This window comes from Aphis gossypii, chromosome 2 (genome assembly GCF_020184175.1).
Source record: "Aphis gossypii isolate Hap1 chromosome 2, ASM2018417v2, whole genome shotgun sequence".
NCBI lineage: Eukaryota > Metazoa > Arthropoda > Insecta > Hemiptera > Aphididae > Aphis > Aphis gossypii.
In genome coordinates, this window is record NC_065531.1 from 43,294,038 (window position 1) to 43,317,120 (window position 23,083).

Genomic DNA, 23,083 nt, shown 5'->3' on the forward strand with positions numbered 1-23,083 from the left:
TTATGTATGATTTTCATTATAATGTAATGAAAAATAAATATAATAATAAAATACGATTATTGTACTCGGATACAGATTCTTTGATATATAATATTCGAACATTTAATTTTTTTGATGATATTAGATATGATTTATTTCCGTATTTTGATACATCAAACTATCCAAAAGATCATTATTGTTTTAGCGAAAATCATAAAAATCAACCTGGTTATTTTAAAGATGAAATGGGAGGAAAAATTTTAAAAGAATTTGTTTCATTAAGACCGAAATTATATGCTTACAAGACTGAAAACAACGATGAGGTTAAAAAAGCTAAGGTGTAAAAAAATATGTAATTAACCAACATATGTATTTTAAAAATTATATAGAAGTATTAAATGCGTACATAAACCATATCTCTCTTGATAATAAACAAACTTGTAGAAACATGATTTTATTCAATCGCATAAACATGTTGTTCATTCTAAAACAATGAATAAGCTTGTACTAAGTGGTAACGATGATAAACGTTTTATAACAAACGATGGGATTAATTCACTAGCATACGAACATTATAAATTAAAAAAATAATTATTCTAATATTCACTATGTTTAAGAAAATCGATATTAAGTATTTCTAAAAAATTTAAATTATTATCATCACATATTCGACAGAAAGAAAACGGGATACATTTCCATCGGTAAGTGTAATACATTTTTTGAATATTTCTATCAAAAATCAAAATCTCGTCTAATAATTTTCAATGAACACACTTTATCCTTCTAGATTTCCTTTAAAAAGACCAGAGGTCTTAAAAAAATGGTTACATGAAATACGACGAAAAAATTTTACACCTAACCAGTACAGCTATTTATGCAGTGAACATTTCACACCTAGTGATTATTTAAATGAATCTCGTCCAGAGTTAGATAAAAAGTTGCTAAAAGATGAAGCAGTTCCATCAGTCTTTAAATTTCCTCAACATTTACAAAAAAAACAAAAAGCTAGTCGTCTACTACTTGAAAATCGTCAAAAGGTTAGTCTATTTTTAAAAAGTTAATAGTAGTTTAAAAATATCTACCTACACTATACATACAATTTATAATATACATACTAATATATTATATAGCCATATAGGTAGGTACTAGTATTATTTTATGTATTATATTATTTTTACAGCTACTAATTTTCCAATTAATTTACATTCTATATGATATATTATAGTGTACCTTTAATGATTAATAGTGATATAATAAATTACGTTTATACCTACCTAGGTATAAATAATATTATTTACTACTTAAATATATATTTTTTTTCAATTGCTTAAAAGCATCATTTTTATTTTTTTTATTATATATACTCAGATACCTACTTAAGTATAAATAATTGTATACTAATTTATTAAATTTATTTTAGGCCAATGATCAAAATAATATGATTCATGCAGAAATAGTTAATGAAGCTGGTAAAGATTCATCAACTAATAACATGGTATTATCAAATTGTTTAATTTATAATTTATTTGGATTTTAAGTTAATACTAATAAATAAAACTAAAAATAAAACTTAATATTAATAAGCTCTTATCTGGTAAATGGTAATTAATAATTATCTGTTGTTTAATATCTAATGTTTGTAGTTTTACCAGAGTGAAACATCTCACCAAAAAGAAGATAAAATGGTACAGTGTAATATTAAAACATTTAATAAGAAATTGTACCAAAACAAGATTAAGATATTACAACAACGATTGAAAAGAAGAAATAGTAAAATTAAATCATTAAAAGGTAATTTTAACTATAAACATGTATAACTATATATTTTAGATTTTTTTAATCAAGATTTTTTTTTAGATCTGATTCTGAGAATAAAAAAAAATGTTACATCTTCTGATGAAGTAACGCAAATGCTGGAAGACAATTTTGGTGGGTTTCTATTAATGTTATTACTGCATGAACATAAGTCTAAAATGCTTCATAAAAAGGGTGTACGATATACAAATGCTATGAAAGATTTTGCTAAAACCCTTTTTTTTTATTCGCCTAAAGCTTATAAATATGTACGCAAAATGTTCACGCTTCCGCATCCTTCAACTATTAGAAAATGATTAAGTAGTATAGAATGTGAACCCGGTTTCTTGGAAGAAGTATTTTTGTTTTTGAAGCAAGAAGTTTCTAAAAATTCTTGGCTTCAAGATTGTTCACTTGTTCATAATTCAATGTCTTTAAGAAAGCAACTAGTTTGGGAACCAGAGAAAGGTAGATGTGCAGGAAATGTTGATGTTGGTACTGGTGAAAATTCTGAATTAGCAACTGAAGCTTTAGTATTAATGATAGTTAGCTTAACTAGACAGTTTAAATGTCCTATTGGTTTTTTTTTATGTCAACAAAATTAACAGTAATGTTCTAAGTACCTTAATATCTACTGCTATTATTAAACTTAATGAGGTTGGAATACAAGTATGGAATGTAACTTGCGATGGTGCTCCTTCTAATTTACAAAGCTTCAAAAAATTAGGCTGTAATTTTGATATGGATAGTTTGAACACAAAGTTTACTGTAAATAATGCAAATAGATCAATTGAAGTATATTCTATTTTTGATACTTGTCATATGCTTAAACTCGCTAGATCTTCTTTGGCTGATAAACAAATTATTCAATCTAATATTGGTGATATTAAATGGCAGTACATAAGCTCTCTAAATGCATTTCAAAATGAACTTGGCTTAAAATTAAGTTCACAACATATTAATTACAAAAATTCTATTATGAAAGTGAAGGTAGCTGCCCAGACACTCACGCTAGTGGGAGTAGCAGATGCGATTCACTACTTGCAGCAAAAAGGTGAACCATCATTCCAGAACAGTGATGCTACAATATATTTTATAAGACAAATAGATCGAATATTTGATATCCTCAATTCCAGAATACCATTTTCCAAAGGTTACAAAAGTCCTATAAACCCAGGTGTTGGCGCCGCATAAGCATAGGTATATTATACGCGCGTTCCGGTTTCGATAGCTGTCACCGATCGACACACACACAAACACACAAACACTCGCGCGCACCAGCCGTTATTATAAGTTTATTTTGTTTAATTATTTGTATCTTGTGAATTATATAATAATGTTATGTAACACCTCTTTATCATCCGTTGTCCGCCGTCCGTTATTTTTGTTTGTTTATCTTATGTGTCCGTAATTATTATACTTACATGTCATCTTCGTTTATTATATTGTCGCCGTGAATTATTATGTAAGTTACCTGCCGACGAGCTATCGGTTATCGTCCAATTATTATCAATTACATTATATTATTACCATAGCCAAAGGCATAAGTTTTTATATTATGGTCAGTCTCTCTCCAGCGTTTACGCATAAACGCGTTTTTTATCGCCGTGTTGGTTTTTGTTAATTATTGTGTTAAAGTCGTGGGCGCGAATCGCCACATTTATATTATATTTTGCTTGGACGCTAATCGTCAACTCTTTTTATTATTATATCATATTATACAGTGTGCGCTAATCGTCACCTTTTATTTATTATTATATTATATTATATATAGTGGCGCAGATCGTCGCTAGTTTTATTGTTATACTCTGTGAGGCGCAAATCGTCACTAATTTCTTATTATTATATTCATTTTTGGCGTGAGCGCTAATCGCCATTGATTTTGTTTATATTATATTTTTATTGGCGCTAATCGTCACATTTATATTATTTTTATTGTTATATAGGTGCTAATCACCTTACTTGTTTATTTATTTTGTGTATTATTTCAAATTATTTCGTGTGTGTGTGTGCAATTATTATATAGGTGTTTTTAGGTAGCGGCTGGCCAGCAGTGCTCCGACAAAGCTGTGAGTTTTATTTATCTATTTATTACCTATTATATTATATTTTGTCACAATTATTTTTATTATTTATATTGGTTGCGCCAAACCGGCAAGCTTTAAATTAATTATATTTTTACGTGTTGGGCCAGAAGGGCCGTAATTATTATCCCTTTTGTTTATCAAATTATTATTGTATATTTACGTGTTGCTGTGAATTTTTTACATATATATCAATTATTATCCTAATACAGCAACGCTAGTTACCACATTTTGTTTACCATTTTATTATATTATTAGTTACCCTTTTTCTTTAGTATTAAGTACACACACCTACACACACCACCGCCACACACTAGCACTCTCTGGTCTTGCTCGGCGACCCCGTCCACTTCCTTTGAGTCGCTATTATACACGTATACACATTTACACAGGTCGGTCGGTGTGTGCGTGCGCTACGAAGTAGTTGGTGTCCGGTGCGCGCGTATTACAGCTTTACGCTCCCGGCCCGAACACCAGGTAATATCAATACCATAAGATCGGTTTTTAACAAAACATCTGAATATTTAAAAACTTTAAAATGTGAGAATAACCTGTTAATATTGGGTGGAAGGAAAATGTTTATTTTAGGCTTCATAGTAACTATGTCTAGTACCATAGAAATTGCATATAAGCTTCTTTATAGATCCCAAAATCCCCTTAAATATGTTCTGACTTATAAAACATCACAAGATCACATTGAACTTTTTTTTGGGTGTATTCGAGCTAGGGGTGGGAACAATAATAACCCAAATTGTGTTCAATTTAACCTTCCCGGTGGAGATATATTGGATTTTCGTTCTGAAAAAAGAAGTATTAAAAAATCTATTAATAATGATGATGAGTTGGATGTGTTTGGTGATGAATATAAAAATCTTTTATCCAATATACATTTAAAAGAATATACTGGTGAAATATTAGATTATATTGCTGGATACATTGTAAGGAATATATCTAGAAAAATAGTTTGCCCTTTTTGTTTAGATATACTAATTGAAGGACAGTCTGACCATGGCTACACAAAAAATATAAACTTTACCTCATTTATTACTAGAGGAAAATTAAAAATAGTATCTTCTGCTGTTTCTTTAATTCTTAAAGAATTGGAAAAATCTTTTCAACTTATTGTAGTCATGCAAAAAAAAAACTACATGCAAATGTAAAAACCAATATTTTAATGCTAGCAAGGAAGAATATATTAAATAAGTCAAATTTATTCTTTTTTCCTAATACTCATCCTATAAATATCGAACTTGGTTCTCCTAGTCATGAGCATAAGCTATTCTCAGTTCTTAGTGACAGCTACATAAATATTAGAATGCGACATTATGATAAAGAAGTTAATGCAAAGGAAGCATTAAAAAATAAACTAGGCAAAAATTAACTAAGCTAATATTATTTCAAAATGTTTAAAAAATAAAATAAAAATTTATTTTAATGTTTAAAATGTAAATTTTATAAAAATATTCTATTTGTTCTGATGTTTTTAAATTTATATTGTATTTGTATCGATGTTTTAAAATAATAAATGCTATAAATATATCTTTTATGTGTTAAATTTGTATTTATTGTTTCCCATTTCCTACATTACTTATTAGTTATTACAATATTATATTTTAGTATTCTAAATTAATTATTTATTATTTAGTAATAGGTACCTACTTAAATAGTTAAATCACAGTACGTCTGACTTTATGTTATGATTTGGAGACTTGGAGTATTGCTGTACTTCAATATAATATAGTATATATGGTATTAACTACTAATTTTTATTTAAATGGATGACTGAATGACTATTTAAATTATTTATATTCTATACAATTTGGATTATAATGTAATTGCTTATGTTTAAAGATAAATGATTAGCTGTAAACACGATAAATCTCTATATTATTGTAATAATTACAATTACTTGTTTTATACTTTTGTGTAGCTATTTATTTTTATTTTTCTGTTTAAAACTATATCGCTGTATAGTAGGCTTGTTCACAAGTACAAATAGTTTTTAATTTTTAAAATCGGACGAGTGGAAGTACCTAACTTATTATAAGGCGTTTATGTTCTCTAGTATGTTCGCAAGTTTGCAGCTATTTTTTTTGCCCTGCAGAGGTGGGAGTAACGTTCAAGACATGGCTTGTTTTCGTCTCACGGACGATATTGGTAAGAGCGCGCTCCAGTATTGTTTATCTATCTCGATGCTAACAAATAAGATACAAAATAAACACAGATTTCTATATAGAACTAGATAGCGAATTCCCGCTATCAATTGAAGCCAGGTTTTTCGGTTGGCATTATATGGTATTTTATATGGTAAATATTAATTGTGTTGTATTGTATTTTATGATGTCTAATAATATAAATAATATAAATAATGTTAATAATATAAATAATATACGAGTTCCTTATCTAGTTAGTATAGAAGTCTGTGAAAATAAATAATAATTATCTTATCGATAATAATATAATTTATAGTGGTTGCGGGCTGCGGACGCGTTGACATAGAGTATAAATAACTTATTACGTCGCGCGCATTGTAGTGGAGAGGGACGCCGCTGTGTACGACGACGTTTGAATTCACAATGCCGTTAGGAGCAGCACTTCACAGCGCAAAATTTACATTTCACGGCGTTTAAATATGTTTACGCAGTCTGAGTATAACTCGCTTGCTTTGGGTTTTACAGTCTAAATACCTATTATAAAATTATATCAACACAATATTCTGGAGGGCAAGACGGTGCGTTTTTTCAATTATTCCCTATATTAAGTTCAATATATCGTTTAGAAATACCGTAAATTTCAACATTTTTAAATGACCTTTAACTGTTAAAATGTTTAGTTTTTAAAAAAAAACTCACCGTCTTGCCCTTCGGAATATTGTCATCTTTTAATTTTGTTATAGATGTTTTGACTCTAAAACCTAAATTAAGCGAGTTATACTCAGACTGCGAAAATGTGTTTTTACCACTGAAAATTACTGGTGTGGCGTCCTCTTAAAACAATTCTTGTATATTGTTATTTTTCCAAAATTATTAAGAAATCTGATATTGTTCAATAGTTTTATAACCGGTGAACAGCTATTAATAATTTAAGATACTACATGGTCCTATGACATTTACCATAATACTGTAGGTGCATACATTTTGGAGTAATTGTGTTTACAAATGAGTACAAATTGTATAACAATTATTGATGTGATTTATAAATGTATATTATATAATATAATAAACTTAAGTTATAAATCTTTTACATCAAAATACTTTATAATTTACTTATTATAACTTTTATGATTTTGACAAATTTTGTAAAATATTGAAAATAAAAAATTTTAGTTGCCAAAAGAAGTTTTTTTTATTAGTTAATAGATTTGAAGTATCCTATAATAATTATTGTTTTTTAAATTCTTTGAAAAATATAAAAATAAAAATTAGACCAATTCAAACTCACAAAAAAAACATGTTTAACCCTTTCAGTCCCCTTGTCCATTGCAATGGACATGTATTTGTACTAACTATCATAAATGGTATGTGGTATATAGGGATGTGAAACTTGAACTATATTTCTTAGAATATTCTTAGGTATAAATTAAATTACTTTTTATAATAATAACATTTATTAAACTACTGTTTTTAAACGATTTATTAAAAAAAATATTCGATTATACGTGTCCATTGATAATACATCAATGTACTCAATTTCGGATTTTTTTTTCATTTATCTGCGGGAATTGGTAGCACTGGAAAAATGTTAATCGATTAATGAAATGTATAAACTACAATTTAAAATTATTTGATAAGAAGTTATATGCACGATAATAAGGAAAAACAGCTGAATATTCATTGTCCACTGTAATGGACATTATGACCAAAGTGTTGTGGTATTATCACGCACGTGCATCGTTCAGGTTTATTATCAAATTATGTTCACCGGCTATTTTTGGATTTATTTATATTTTTCATTACAAAAAAAAAAAAAATTTATGTAAAAATTAATCCTAAACTTTTAAGTATTATTTTTTTTGAAAAAATTTATAATGAATAAAAAACTAAAAGATTATGATATTGTTGAAATGCTAAATGGTTATGACTCGGAATTGGATGCTTAAGATAGTGACGACGAAAGCGGAAATGAGCTCGATGGTCAAGTTGAAAATGGTAATAAAATGTAATAAGTGAACAATTAAATACGTTTAATAATTAATTTATACACATAGATACTTTTCCAATTGAAGAACTTGAACATTTAATGGAAGATTTTAATGTGGAACATTTAGAAGAAGTTGAGTTGGATCAGTTTGAAAATGATACAAGTACACCTTACAGTCCAATTAATAATTTAAAATTAACAGAAAAAAAAGATATAAAATGGCAAAGGAGTCCTTTCCATAATTTAAATTTAAATTTACAACCAATTAATGATGTACAACCTGAAGTTTTTGGGTCTGATATGATTGAACCACCAATAAATTATTTTTCAAAATATTATAATGATGTAGATTTTAAATTGATGGTTCAATATACAAACATGTATGCATTACAAAAAGGAAAAACTTGGAAAAATACAGATATTAAAGAAATGAGAATATTTATAGCTCTCCATATCATAATGGGCTGTACAAAATTTCCTAGAGTCCGGATGTACTGGAATTTGGTTTTGAAAATGAATGTTTTTGTTGAAAACATGAATAGAAACAGACTTTTTACACTAAGAACAAATTTCCATGTAATAGATAATTTAAAAATTAGTAAAAATAATACTGATAAATTTGTAAAAGTTAGACCAATGTTTGATTGTTTAAAAAGAAGATGTGCTCAATTAAATGTAGAAAGAAATGTAAGTATAGATGAGCAAATGATTCCTTTTAAAGGACAATTGAACATAAAACAATACATGAAAGGGAAACCATACCCGTGGGGAATCAAAAATTTTGTTATGTGTGGTGCTAGTGGTTTAATGTATAATTTTATTTTATACCAAGGTAAAGCTACAGAATTTGATCAACATTTTTTAAAACAATTTGGATTAGGAGGTACAGTTGTTTTAACTCTTGCTCAAACATTAGAAATCAACAAGCATTTCCTTTTCTTTGATAATTATTTTTCTGGATATAACCTTTTAGAAGCATTAACTCAAAAACAAATTTATGCTATAGGGACAATCAGAGAAAATAGATTTGCCAAGCCCCCACTTTTAAGCGATAAGATAATGGCTAGTAAAGGACAAGGTACTACAGATGAAATAACAAATATAGAAAATACAATAACACTTGTCAAATGGTATGATAATAAAAGTGTCAACATGTGTTCAAACCTTATTGCTTCAGGTACTCCAGATATTGTTCAACGTTGGAATAAAAAAGAAAAAAAATATATTCAAGTGGAAGACCTGAAGTAATTAAGTTGTACAATCAAAGCATGGGAGGTGTAGATAAATATGATCAACTAATCAGTTACTACAGAATATTTTTAAAGTCCAAAAAATGGACTTTACGGATGGTCTTCCATGCAGTGGATATGGCCATTACTAATTCTTGGTTGGAGTATAATCTGGACTGTAAAAATTTGAATATTCCTAATAAAGATAGAATGGATTTATTAGAATTTCGATTAAGGCTAGCAGACAACTTAATAAATGTAGGAAATGTTAATACTCCCAAAAGACAAAGAGGCCGCCCTCGTGAAGATTCTTTACTAGAAAATTCACCATCACCTTCACCAACTAGAGCTAGGTACAACTCTAGAGAAGTTAAACCCTTAATGAAACTAAAACTGATCATATAGGTCATTATCCAGCATCTGATGATAACAATGAAGCAACAAGGTGTAAAAATACAAATTGTAAAGGTAAAACACATGTGTATTGCTTAAAATGTAAGGTACATTTATGTTTTGTAGTAAAAAAAAAAAATTGTTTTACTGAGTTTCATAATAAATAAATGTATTCAACTATTTTTTTATATGATATAGATAAATTATATTATAATATCATATTATTCAGTTACTTTTGTTTTATAAATGGAATATTACCATAAGGGAAATAATTATGTTTTAAATATATTATTCATTTTTTTTTTTATTTTATTATTATTTTGAAAAATTGTATAATATTTCTATTTTTTTTCAATATTATTCAGTTATGTACTTCATTTAAAAAAAATGTTCAAGTTTATATTTTGTTTTTTTTTTTTTTGTTATAATGAAAAAATTGTTATTATATTTTATATTTTATGTGCCTATTTGAATTGTTCAATTACACTTTATTTCCAAACTTAATAATTTTATTCTTATGTCAAATTTTTCCACCGAGTCATAATGTCCATTATAATGGACAACCCCCCCATTTTGGCAAAAATGGGTAAAAGTGCCCTCAACTTTTTTTTATTGTATTTACAATGTCCTAAAAGTAAGTTTCTTGATTTGAATATTTTTTTTCTTGACTATTTCATAATTTGGGACTGAAAGGGTTAAAATGTAACTTACCATCACACATTAAACGGTTAGCTTCATTACGCTGAAAAACTGAAGGATTTACATGTGCATTTAACATCGTAGTTAATGCTCGGGTTTTTTCGCTACCACGTAACCTACGTTTTTTTGAATGAGGGATATTATAAATTCCTGAATAAGTGCATTCCATTATTAGGTACTCTATATCAACATACAAATATATATTTTAAAACAAAAACACATATACCTCATCATTGAGTGACTAAATGATATAAATAAGATACATAGATAATTTATAAATATTATATAATAACCTAATATTAGCCTTAACATATCTCTCTAAATAAACAGATAAATGGTATCAGTGTAAAAAAAAAACTTACCTCGATTCTGTGTCTGCTGGAATATCTTTAACAACACCGTCAAAAATTGCTCCGCAATTAGAACAACAGCCTCGAATTGTTAAAAAATATTTTCCACATAAAGAAACGTTAGGTAGCTTTTTTAAAAGTAAGACAACAAGGTAATCTCGTATGTAAAAAGAAGTGTTCTTGTATAATATTACTCCACTCAAAGGGAGCCATGACTTCATATACCCTAGGTCTTCTTTTACAATTGTATATTTTACTAGAAGGACGAATGGATTGCCACTCTTTAACAGAAAATGTAATCGAAAATATTAATTCTTTTCCGGTTTTATTATCGTCTTCATCTTCTGAGGAGCTACATGAATATGGTTCTAAAAATTATTAAATACAATTTTAATTTCTACTCAATAGTAAATAGCTATGTAGAACATTTGAAATTTATTTTTATAAATATATATAACTATTAATATATTATGTGCATTGTACATATCATTATACTTCACTTAATTAAATTTATCATTATATTTGTTATTGTCATTAACACAATTATATTATGTTCATAAAAACGTTTATAGGTATATAATTATATAAATATGCCAAAAAGGTTAATTGAATAAATAAACAAATGATAAGTTATTAATATTAATTTATTTAATTATTAGTTTTTGATTAAAATAGGTAAATTCAAATAAAACATAGAATAAAATAGTGTTAAAAAAATGACATAAGTTCTAAATATTTAAGCAACAAAAATATTTCAATTTTACTATTTAAGTCGATTATTATTTATTCGAAACAAATTCCTCTAATATATTATTGTATAGTAAGATAATACCTACCATTAACATAACGGACTTCTTCGACTTCTTTTACAGGTAATGCTTGCAAGTCTGTCAACCCTAATTTTTGTTTTATACCTTCACGATTTAATGCAACACGAATTCGTATAGACCCAGGTGTTTGTTGCTCCTTATACTTTGTATTAATATTTTCGGCAATTTGTTTCCAGACGTCTGCTTGAATACCGATTACTTCTAATAAATTCACAAAATGAAGCTGATCATTTCAATTTACTTGTATAAATTCAAGATTGATCGTATTAACAAAAATAATTGTAATAAAAAAAATAGTGATCAAGTGATCTACACGCTCGCTGTATAGTAGGCCACTATAATGAATGTATTAAATTTGAATCCAATGATAGGTATCATTGTATACGAAAAACGATTCTGAACGGAGATAATTTGTCAGCCTAGGATATACTTTTCAGTAGTTGATGAAAAAGGTGGTTTATGTTTTAATGAATTGAATACACCAAAATGTCAGTTCTTTTATAATTATTATAAGCCAAACTTATGGAAAATCATGTATTAAATTTTCAACTTTAAGATACTTATACAAAATTGTTTATGAATTATACCGACAAAATAATTTTGAATGATTTTGATGAATTATTGTCAATATTTGAACTTCAAATGTTAATCAAAAACATTGTGCCTATATATTCTTATAATTTTTAAATCACTATAAAACTAACCTATGAGAAAATTTGTATTCAATTTTCAAGTATTTTAACCGGGCCAAAAAAAAATAAATCGATATTTATTTAAAAAAAAAAAAACTAAACAAAAACGAATATTTTAAATGTCTATAAATAAAATTAAAATAAACGAAATATTTTGAAAAAATTATGTAAAAAAAATGCCAATCTAAATAACTGGTGACATTTTCAAGTATCTGCGATTTATACTTTTTGAATAATAACAAATATTTAAAATCGTTTTAGGATAAATCGTAATCGTTACGCAATTTCGTAAAAACTTATAATTCAAAGGCACATACAATTTTTCCTATAATGATGTTTCGAATTTTCTTTATAGCTACTTGAAGGAAAACTTATGGAAAACATAGTGTAGAATTTTTTAACCTTAGATATAAACACAATTTTTTTATGATTTTTCAACAACAAAATTACTTGTAAATTTTCGCGATTTAGACATATTTCGTAGAAATTTTAATTATAAACGCTTATAAAAAAAAATTGTGACTAACGACTTTTGATTTTTTTAACTACAACAGGAAAAACTCATAAGAAACCTTGAATTACATTTAAAAAAAAGCTGGCAAGTGGGTACCGTTCTGCTGTACATTATAGGGGGTGGGGTGGACTATGACTAGGGTAGGTTAAATTTGAATGCAATGATAGGTATCATTGTATACGAAAAACGATTCTGAACGAAGATGATTTGTCAGCCTAGGATATAATTTCCAGTTGTTGGTGAAAAAGGTGGTTTATGTTTTAATGGCCTGAATACACCAAAATTTAAGTTCTTTTATAATAATTGTAAGCTAAACTTATGAAAAACCTTGTATTAAATTTTCAACTCTTAGCTACTTATACAAAAATTTTTATGAATTATACCTACAAAATAATTTGCAAATATTCATAATTTTGACGAATTTTTGTCAAAATTTGAACTTCAAATGCTAATAAAGAAAAATTGTGCATATGTATTCTTATAATTTTTTAATCACTATAAGAATAACATATGAGGAACTTTGTATAAAATTTTCAAGTATTTTGATAGGGCCAAAAAAATTTTATCAACCCTTCAAAAAAAATTTTTCAGAAAAATTGAAAATTTAATTTGTCTATAAATAGCTCAAAAAACTCAAAATATTTTGAAAATTAAATCACGTAAAGAAAATGCCAATCTAAATAACTGGTAAAATTTTCAAGTATCTACGACGTATACTATTTGAATAACAACAAATATCAAAAATCGTTTGAGGCTAAACCGTTATTTAATGCGGTTTTGTAAAAATTTAAATTTCAAACACTCATAAAATTTTAGATTCTGAACGGAGTGAAGAATGTATTGATTTTACAATTATGTATGTTTTTTTTTTTGTTTTTTTTTTTTTTTTGTGTCTGTGTACAGCATAACTAGTCGAAATAATGCTCCAATTTCAAACTATGGGGGTGGTTTCCGATGTAAAAGTGATTATCCTTGGAGCATTATAGAGGTAAAAAGTTAACATTTTCCAACAGTTTTCAAAAAAATCGAGAAAAACAAAAAAAAAATGACTGAAAAACGGCAATTTTTACGCAAAACCAGTTTTCGACCAAATCGATTTTTTTTTATTGTTGTAATTCAAAAACTAATCACTGAAAATACTTGAAATTTTCACCAAATGTTAATGTCAGTGGTATCCGTATATAGTTAAATTTTCAAAAAATTTATATAATAATACGTATATATAATAAAATAGTATAATAAAATCTGTAAAAAAAACTCTACCGGATTCAGACAAAAAATTTTTATGAGTGTTTGAAATTTAAATTTTTACAAAACCGCGTTAAATAACGGTTTAGCCTCAAACGATTTTTGATATTTGTTATAATTCAAAAAGTATAATTCGTAGATACTTGAAAATTTTACCAGTTATTTAGATTGGCATTTTATTTACTTGATTTAATTTTCAAAATATTTTGAGTTTTTTTGAGCTATTTATAGACAACTGCAATTTTCAATTTTTCTGAAAAATTTTTTTTGAAGGGTTGATAAAATTTTTTTGGCCCTATCAAAATACTTGAAAATTTTATACAAAGTTCCTCATATGTTATTCTTATAGTGATTAAAAAATTATAAGAATACATAGGCACAATTTTTCTTTATTAGCATTTGAAGTTCAAATTTTGACAAAAATTCGTCAAAATCGTGAATATTTTTAATTATTTGGTATCGATTTTTGCTTTTTGTTTTTATCCAAAAAGGTATAAGTAGTAGAAACTTGAAAATTTTATCAGTTGTCTATATTGGCATTTTCTTTGTATAATTATTTTTTCAAAAGATTTCACTCATTTTTAATCAATTTATAGGCATTTGAAATATTCAATTTTTTTTTTTATAAATGTTGATAAAAAAAAAAAAAAATTTAGCTGGGACAAAATACTTAAAAATTAATAGAAGGGTCCACATAAGTTGTTCTAACTCCCATTCAAAAATTATAAAAATACATAGGCACAAAATTTTTTTATAAGCGTTTATAAGTGCTAATATTGACAAAATTCGTCAAAATCGCATGTATTTGCCAGGGAGACGCTATAGCCGTTGTAATACGATAATACGAAGCAAGCAGAATACAGTGATCCAGTTTGGAAAAAAAATATTACAATATATCGTGGCACGATGTAGAGAAGAAAAGGTGTTAACACTCCGTGAAAAAAGTGTCTTATTTTCCGACGACACTATTTTAGTTAACACGAATACCACCAGGCACCGCCACAGTACTCGAAGGCCGGTTACGTTAATTATTTCCCATTAAGGTGCATTGAAAATGAACTTTATAATATAATATTATTGTTCAAATTTCATAATTCTTATGAAATATGATTATATCATACTAGCAAGTTGAAATAAATAAAAATATTATATATAGGCACGAATTCAATAAAATAAATATTTAATAGACTAAACAAAATTTATGAACATTTTTAAATTTAAAGTAGATAATTACTAAATAGTTCCACAATATATTATTATAATATGGTACTAATAATTTTGTTAAAACTATGATAAATTATTTGTACATGCAATACCTAATTTTAAGTTATTTTCAAGATATTTATATTAATGCTTTAAATATTATAATTTAAAATAAAAATTATTAATAATATTATATTATATTATTAATTATAGTTACTATAAATAATAAATAACTATTATTATTTATTATGTTAATTCAATTTTAAACTTTTGTAAAAATATATAATACCTATTATTTATATTTGCATAGTTTGTAAAAAATACTACCCAAATCAGGATATAATTTATAAGTCATAACACTCATTACTTCATGGATAATAAACATTTACTTAAAAATGTCTTATACATATGAGCATTGTACACAATTGAGACAAATGAAACATTTACAATTTAAATTAAAAACAAAATAAATATATTATAAGTAAAGCTAAAAAATTACATTAAAAACTAGGTATTTGACATTTTGTTGTATGAACTATTATAGGATATTGAACTGTTAAATATTTGGGAAAGGAAGATTCCACGTAAAGACAAAAAGATTTGTAGTAGGTAAGGATTTTGTTTGTGCACTTCATTTTCAATTAAATGAAATTGAAATTATTACCTTTGTAATGATTTGTGTACTGTTAAATGCAATATTGCTATACTTTCCAACTGTCAACTTATACATAGGCAGTTGAATTAAATGTTTCATATACCATTGTAATATATGTATAGGCACATACAGGTATTTTTCATCTTAAATGAAATATTTATTTATTTATACATTACGATTTAATGAAAATAATGCATTATTGCATAGTGGTTATATATGTTATAATGCTAAATTATTGAAATATTAAATATTAAATAACAACCGGCCTTCGATGCTTGTGGTGCCCCCTGTGGATATTATTTAAACTAAAAAATTGCCGTTGAAAAATCATAGATATTAAATATTCTTTAATATCTATGAGAAAAATAAGCCACTTTTTTTTCTTTCAATCAAGTCGAGTGTTATCACCTTCTCTTCTCTACATCGTGTATCGTGGTTTCATCACAGATATATAAAAATTTTATAATATTTTTATATATCTGTGGGTTTCATATTCATGATAACTGATAACAAAAATAAAATAACAATCATGGTTGAAATATGTATAATTTAAAATATTGTATATTTCAACCATGATAACAATAAAATATTATTTGAAAATTTGAAATTATGTCATTATGACAGCAATAATTTTTTTCCTTTATGTGGTCATACTGGTTTTATTCCTTTTAATTGCTTCACTTTTTGTACTGTGCAATGTGCTATAATAGATCATCTCTTTATATTATTACTCTATGCTCTATGTAGTAGGTACATAATTATAATTATTTTCAAATTGTTATTGAGTAATGAGTTAGAACTTCTGTTTTTGTTTAAACAATTTCAACGTTTTGACCGTTTTGTTAATATGGTTCAATCAAATAACCAAGTGATTAGTTTAATTTATCAACGTAACTGTTGCATTCAAAAGTCAATACAACGAGTTGGTTCTTGTTTCGTCAAGGTGAGTTTACATTTGTAATGTAATTGCTTTAATCATGTTTTCTTTGTAAGAATTAATATAAGTTGTAATCATGTGTGATTAATTTTTTAGATTCTGAACAGAAATTATTTGTTTTTAAACCGTTTCGTCGGAATGAAATATATTTGGACCAATACCTCCAACATTATAACTGTAACCGATTTGATTATGGTCAACTTTGCTATGTCTAGAAATTTAGCGACCATACAATGTCTACAATTATTACCATTGTTGTACTATATTGGTAAGTACTTTTTAATGATCATAATTTGTGACACATTTTTATCTATGACTATTTAATATTATTTTATTTATTTATCATAGTTCAATTTAATTATCAGGTTCTACAACCCTGAGGAGGCAGATTTAAAAATGATGTACCTACTTATTTATAGATGTATACATTATCCATGCCTACTGCGACCAGCAAAACTCATTCACAAGCAACTAGGTAATCAACGTATCATAAGACCAGGTACTGTAACATTTTTTTATTTTATACCTAAGTACAATGTGTTGTTTTTTAATTAACCAAGTTGAATGAAGGATGTAGAAAAAACACAAAATAAATATAATTTAGTTATTTTTATTAAATTCATAATGTAATTAGCTCATCATCCTCGTCCTTGTCAACCTGCATATCTTCTTGTTCTGGTTCTGTGTCCTATAAAAGAATTTAATAGTATTTTGTATTTACTATAATTTTTTTAGTTACAGTAACCTAACATCAAACTTGTTTTCCAGTGCATTTGTGTTTGAGGGTTCTAGTTAAATTATTTATTTATTTTTTATACAGATTTGTTTCATATTTCAGGGTTTTTTTTTTGAGGTAGATGGGCGAGGTTACTGTTCAGTTACATTATACTCATAATATTAACAGTGAAATGTTTAGTAAATTCAATTAAATTGTCTTCAGTTAAATGTAAACAAAAACAAAATTTTACTCAATAACTTTAAAGGTAAGATTGAAATAAAATTAACTTAATTAAATATTATAAATATATTAGCAAATTACCACAATTGAAAGAATACATTTTGTCTGATAGTTCTGCATGATAAGAAAATATTAACTTAAATGGGGATAATGTAATTAACTATAAAAGGTAAGTTATAAAAAAAAAAAAAAAATCAAAAAGTCAACCACCTTTGTTGAAAACTACTAACAAATTGAATGATAACAAAGTATTTTGCGATTTTGCCTATGAATCATGTATTACCTACTTATTTAGTTTTCTAAATAGTAATTTAAGTTTTCTTGCCATTTTGATGGAGGGGGGCTGTATTCCTCTTAGCTTCTACCCTGGATATGCCACTGGTAAATATATTAAATGAAGACATGGTAAAAATTGTCACGGAATTAAGTATAATTATTATTATATTCAAATATTATATAAGGCATAGTGATAGTTAAGTAAAAAAAAAAACTTACTTTACATTTCCTCCGGATGTTTAAAGTGTCCCGCAGATCTTTATGTGTGGTCTTCTGGAATTTAAAAATTTGTAATTATTGATAGTTTAGAATTAAAATTTCCAAACATAGTACTTCATGCAGAGTATAGCTTATTATATATGAAATTAGTACTAAAATATATTGATAGACATCATTTGGGAAAGATTAGGGAATTATTAGAAGTTATGTTACTGGTCATTTTTAAAGATTGTTTTTGTATTGAAGAATAAAGTTGTTAGTTAATAATAATTTTCAAATTATAATGCCAAAAATATTGAAAGTAATATTATGTTATATTGAATAAAATAATTACCGGTTCTTCTGCTGTCCACCAACATTTTGATTTGTGCCAATTATGGCAAATATTGCATCCTGGTGAAACAACAAAATACATTATTGCTTAAGTCATTAAAAATTAAATATCCAATATAATATATTAACTTTTTGTGTTTTTTGTTTTTTTTTTCGGCATTTGCCCTCGTGGTTTTTTTTACATGTACTACACTCTTCAAAAAATTTAAATAAATTGGATAGGTATTTTGGTTTTGATTTGAGTTGATTTTCTTCATTATTATCTAAATAAAAAAAAATAATAATAATTAACCAATTTAATGTTATTAATTACTTTGGTATGCTTACTATTTTTGGTGGTTGGGGTTTTTGGGTCTGCCACCCCATAATAATGAAAATGATTGATTGTAGTCATCTATATAACACATAAATAACAGTTTTCAATATTTAATTATGGAATTGATAATGTAAAGCAATTATAAAGTATTCAATATTCATAACCCGAAATGTAGAACAAAAGTATTGTGTTAGGCATAATGAATAAAATAATTAGGTATCTGGATAAGATAATAAATATTATGCTGAACACTGTGACTTAATTAAGTTGGGCAAGGGATGACACTCGTGACATCAGTGACAAGATTACTTAGAATACAGATTTATGTTTTTGAATAATATATTGGATTAAAATTAGTAAAATGAATTAAGTTTACAAAATACTAATTATAGTAATTATGTTCTATAACATAATGAAATATATTTAAATATATGATATATATAGGGTGATTCTTTTATCAAACAACACTCATTATTTCAAAAAGTATTCGTGTTTTTGAAAATATTTTTTTATATACTTTCAAATTGTTAAAAAAACAACGTTTTTGTTAACACATTACATTTTTAAATATATTTTATCCATATAATTTTTTTATTTTTTTAGTTTTTTGAATGACAACATATAGTTTTAATTTCATATTCCAAAGCAGAATAATTTTCTGAGTATTTTGATACATAAAAATCGAATTTAGGGTGAGTAGTTTTTAAATCATAAGTATTTGAAGTTTAGATGCGCTGAGTGGAGTGGTACGGGGTTACCCCGTAAAATGTTTGTCCACTACTCCGCTTGTCTAAACTTTAAATAAGTATAACTCATAAACTACTGGCCCTAAATTCGAATTTCAAATTATTCTGCTTTGGAATATGAAATTAAAACACTATGTTGTCATTCAAAAAAGTAAAAAACTTAAAAATTATAAGGATAAAAATATTTAAAAATATAATTTTTAACAAAAACGTTGTTTTTTTAACAATTTGAAAGTATATAAAAAAATTAAAATATGTGTTTAAATTTTGTAGGTAGGTATGGTCTGCGGACTATAGGTTGGTGGGAACCAGGGCCATATTTACGCACGGACAAAATAAACATTTGTCCTGGGCAGAGGTGGATAGGTAGTATTTTTGTTACAGGGAAATATTTTAAGGGGGACCAAACTGAAAAAAAATTGTTCGCTTTGCTCGCAATACCGGAGGGCTATGTAAATCAAGAAAATATTTCAAAGGAAAAAAAAAACTGGAATTGTTATTTTCATGAAATGATAAACCAAAAGAATGATATAATAAGGGAATGGGTTTTTCGGTGAACAATATATATTTGGAATGATATTTTTCAAAACCGTATTAACCCAGGAAAATATAAAACAGTAAAATACAGTAGAATCTGCTTATTTGGGACACCGCATAAAGGGGACAACCGCTTAATGGGGACAAATTGTCATAGTCCCGAACGGATGTATAAGCTTAATACAATTTAACTTCGTTTATCCGGGACAAACCATCGGTTATAAGGGACAAAAAAAAAAAGTTTAACAAGATATTTTGGCCTAAATTATCTGATTTCTTATCGAAACTGTAATTATCTAATCTTTATGGCTCTATTATATTTTATATACGCACGTATATGTACAGGCAATGTACGTATATCTTACGTCAATTATGTCAATCATTTTTTTTCCATTTCCACGATAAGAGTCAACTAGCCTACGTACAAAATCGAAAACCTTTAGTTCAAGTTCGTTCGTCGATGTGCATTAATGTGTGTGCGTTTTTATTATTCTCAGTTTGTGATAGTACCTAATAATATTATGTCTCGTAAAGATTTAACATTGATTGAAAAAATTTCTATACTGGATAAAATTAAGGCTCAACCTCATAATACTAGTCTTCGTGAGTTAGAGAAATTAATAGGCACGTCTAAATCGGTACTAAGCCGATTGAAAAATAATGAAATAGCTATTCGTGAACAATATGAAAAATTAAACGACAACAAAAGTGCACCTGTAAACAGAAAAAGAAAACGAGAAGGCAAAGATCCCGAAGTAGACAAAGCTATGAACGAATGGTTTTCTGCTGTTACAGAACGTGGTGTTCGTATTTCGGGCCCCATGTTACAGCAGAAAGCTGAATTTTTTGCTGAAAAAATTGGACATAGTGATTTTAAGGCCACAGAAGGTTGGATAAGTCGATGGAAGGATAGGAATAACATTAAATTCAAGCGATTTCACGGAGAAAAATCTAGTGCTGATACAAACGGTGCTAATGAATGGTCTTTAGCTAAATTACCGGAAATTTTTAAAAAATTTTCTCCTCAGGACATTTATAACGCCGATGAAACTGGGTTATTCTACCGAGCGACTCCGGATGGTTCTTTGTGCTATAAACGCGAAACACTTGAAGGATCAAAAAAAGCTATGGATCGTATAACAGTTTTATGTTGTTGTAATATGGCAGGCACAGATAAAAAAAAACTGTTGATAATTGGAAAATCCGCAAAGCCAAGATGTTTTAAAAATATAAAAATAACAAACTTACCTGTTTCTTATTTAGCGAATAAAAATGCATGGATGACAGCAGAAATATTTACATCGTATTTGAAAGACTGGGACAAAGAGCTCGGAAAACAATCAAGGAAAATTTTATTAATCGTTGATAATGCTGGACCACATCCAAACTTGATAGATTTAAAAAATATCACACTTGAGTTTCTGCCTCCAAATACTACTTCTCTCATTCAACCACTCGATATGGGGATCATTAAGAATTTAAAAACTCATTACCGTGGACTATTGGTAACATACATTTTAAAGGCTATTGAAGATAATTTAGTAACTCCTACTACGTGTGCTATAGATATCAGTTCTAAAATAAACATTCTACAAGCAATACAATTTGTCGCTGATAGCTGGAGAAAAGTATCGTCGGTTACGATTCAGAATTGTTTTGCACATTGCGGTTTCAGACCACTGATTGATCTACCTATTCCTCCTATTGTTTCTATTGAAAATGACGTAGCGCAATGCGTAGAAAATGGGGAGTTATTTATAAAAATTGATGATGATGTGCAGTGCTTCAATGAAAATGAAAATTACGATAATATTCTCGATGAAATTGCTGAAAGAAGTCTGCAAAATGAAGAAAGCGATGATGATGACGATGACGTTCAGCCCGTAAAAATTACAACAAGAGAAGCAGAAAAGTGCATTGATCAGCTAAGACTATATTTTATGCAAAATGAAAACGGAAATGCACTAACAACTTCGCTAGACGTTTGTGCAGATTTTATCAACAAACAAAGATTTAATAAATTAAATCAAAGAAAAATGGACGATTTTCTGCAGCCTAACAAAATATAAATTAAGTATGTTAATCAATTAATGTATCATAAATATCTATATGTAATAAAATAATAATCTAATTAATTTACGATATAATATAATACTAAATTGTAAATATAATGTACAACTGCTAATAATAATAATAATAATAATATGTAATGTTTAAATAAAGTATGAATTAAGTGTGTATGTATGTATGTATTTTTTAAATAAAGTTATAATGTATGGATATATGCACTTTAATAATTTCGGTTTATTAGTTATCCGGTTAATCGGGACAGTCGGATAATGGGGACAAATAGATCACCGCCCAATGTGCCCCAATTAAGCGGATTCTACTGTATTAACGCGGAACCGTATTTTTCAGGAATCGAATAAGTAAGGAAAATAATGCTTAGGACTGGACAAATCAGGATAATATTTTTGAGTATATTATATACGTGGAATAATAAATAGCGGGAAATTAAAACATAGAACCGTAAAAATCGGGAAAATATCAATCGTGGATGCTATAGGAGGAGGACTGGCATAACCACGATTAAAGATGGTACTATCTTTAATCGTGGGCATAATAGTAAAGATTTTGATAGCAAAAATGTATTTTGTGTGTTATCAACATGTTTTTTAATCATTTTTACAAGAAAACTTGAATGGCTGAACGACAAACATGGTCGGAACAAAGTACCTACGAAGAAAGCTATATTGACTCATGATTGTACAAAATAAACAAATGGGATACTTAAAGCCTCCAAACAGTTCAATGTACCTCAGGCTACATTTCGTCGTCGTTTTCATAACACTAGTAAAAAAACAAAAGGAATAGTAAAACATCTCAGTAACCAAGTTGTTTGTCATCTATAAAAGAAAAAAAATGGTTAACCAAATCTTAAACTTGGAGTC

At 27.1% G+C, this 23,083-nt stretch overlaps 1 protein-coding gene across 1 annotated transcript; it reads left to right on the plus strand.

The window, feature by feature from the left end:
- The first annotated feature begins 20,467 nt into the window (after positions 1–20,467).
- On the plus strand, positions 20,468–22,201 carry LOC114126468 (tigger transposable element-derived protein 6-like). Its single transcript, XM_050200169.1, has one exon. It carries the CDS (start codon positions 20,603–20,605, stop codon positions 22,199–22,201), a length of 1,599 nt encoding a protein of 532 aa, XP_050056126.1. The 5' UTR covers positions 20,468–20,602.
- The last annotated feature ends 882 nt before the right edge of the window (positions 22,202–23,083 follow it).